The sequence below is a fragment of the Myotis lucifugus genome, unplaced genomic scaffold (genome assembly GCF_000147115.1).
Source record: "Myotis lucifugus unplaced genomic scaffold, Myoluc2.0 scaffold_227, whole genome shotgun sequence".
In the NCBI taxonomy this organism is placed as follows: Eukaryota; Metazoa; Chordata; class Mammalia; order Chiroptera; family Vespertilionidae; genus Myotis; species Myotis lucifugus.
The window spans coordinates 1608749-1609808 of NW_005871275.1; the positions used below are offsets into that span (position 1 = coordinate 1608749).

General features: G+C 72.2%; 1 protein-coding gene across 2 annotated transcripts in view; it reads right to left on the reverse strand.

The window, feature by feature from the left end:
- Positions 1 to 610, reverse strand: part of FLT1 (fms related tyrosine kinase 1) — a 198723-nt gene extending 198113 nt beyond the window's left edge. Inside the window, exon 1 of one of the 2 annotated variants that reach the window (XM_023762009.1) lies at positions 185 to 610. In XM_023762009.1, the coding sequence (XP_023617777.1) occupies positions 185 to 248 (64 nt within the window). In that variant the 5' untranslated portion in view covers positions 249 to 610. The remainder of the gene's footprint in view (positions 1 to 184) is intronic. The other variant, XM_023762010.1, reaches the window with a different exon arrangement.
- Between the last annotated feature and the right edge of the window lie 450 nt (positions 611 to 1060).

The window sequence follows — 1060 nt, forward strand, 5'->3', positions numbered from 1 at the left end:
CCCCTCCGGCTGCTCTTCGAGGCGCGCGCCGACCCCGCGGAGGAGGAAGGAGTGAGACTCCTTTCTCACCCCGGCGCGCGGAGTGAGTCTCCCGTCCCAGTTCCCGCGGAGGCGCGCCTCCCCGCGGGTCCCCGGCCCCTGGGTGTGCCCCCCGACTCCCATCGCGGCCGCGGCCGCGCCTAACCTGTGAGCAGCAGTCCGCCGAGCAGCGCGCACAGCAGGACCCCGGTGTCCCAGCAGGAGACCATGGTGAGCGCGACGTGGCCTGCCCGCCTGGTGCCCGCGCTCCTGGCGGGGACTGACCCAGCCGCCGGGCTTGTCTTCTCGCTCTCCGCCGCCGCCGGCCCCGCACTCCGTTCCCGCGCCCCGAGCGCCCCTCTCTGCGGCTCCAGTCAGGGAGACGCCACTGGTCGGGTAATCCTCGCAGCCCTGCGTCCTTGGCGGCGGCGCTGCAGTCCCGGAGCCGCTCCAAGCCCAGCCGCCGGGGAAGAGCCTCGAGAAGTGTCCGTCCGGCGCGCTCTGAGCCTCTAGCGGACCTCGATGGAGAGGAGCCGAGGGCTAGGGCCGCTTATAACCTTTCCCCAGCCCACTTCCTACCCCGGCACCTCCTTCCAGTGACGTCAAGGGGTCCCCCACCCGTCACCCTCCTCCCCACCTACCCTCTTCCTCCGGGACCTCGTTCCCTACGGCTGCGGACGGGGCGGGGGCGCCGGGGGCGGGGGCGGGGGCAGAGCGCGGGCGTGCGGGGTGGCACGGGCGGCTGGATCCGGAGCGCGGTCGGGGCAGATTCTGGGTCCCGTTCCCGGCCCTCTAACCCGCGTGCCCTCCTCCTTCCTTAGAGCTCAGGAAATCTCGGCAGGCTCCCTCCGCCCGGCTTACTCAGCCCCGGGGACCGCCCGAAGCCGGTGAGGGCACAGGACTGGAACGTCACCGCACACCCCCAGGCGCACAAAGTCCGATCCACGGAAAAGCTGGCCGCGGTGTCCATGGCAACCCAGGAGTGACGCTCAGGCCGGCTCCCTCTCCTCCCTTGCTCTTTCCACCTAAATCGGACGGCCCC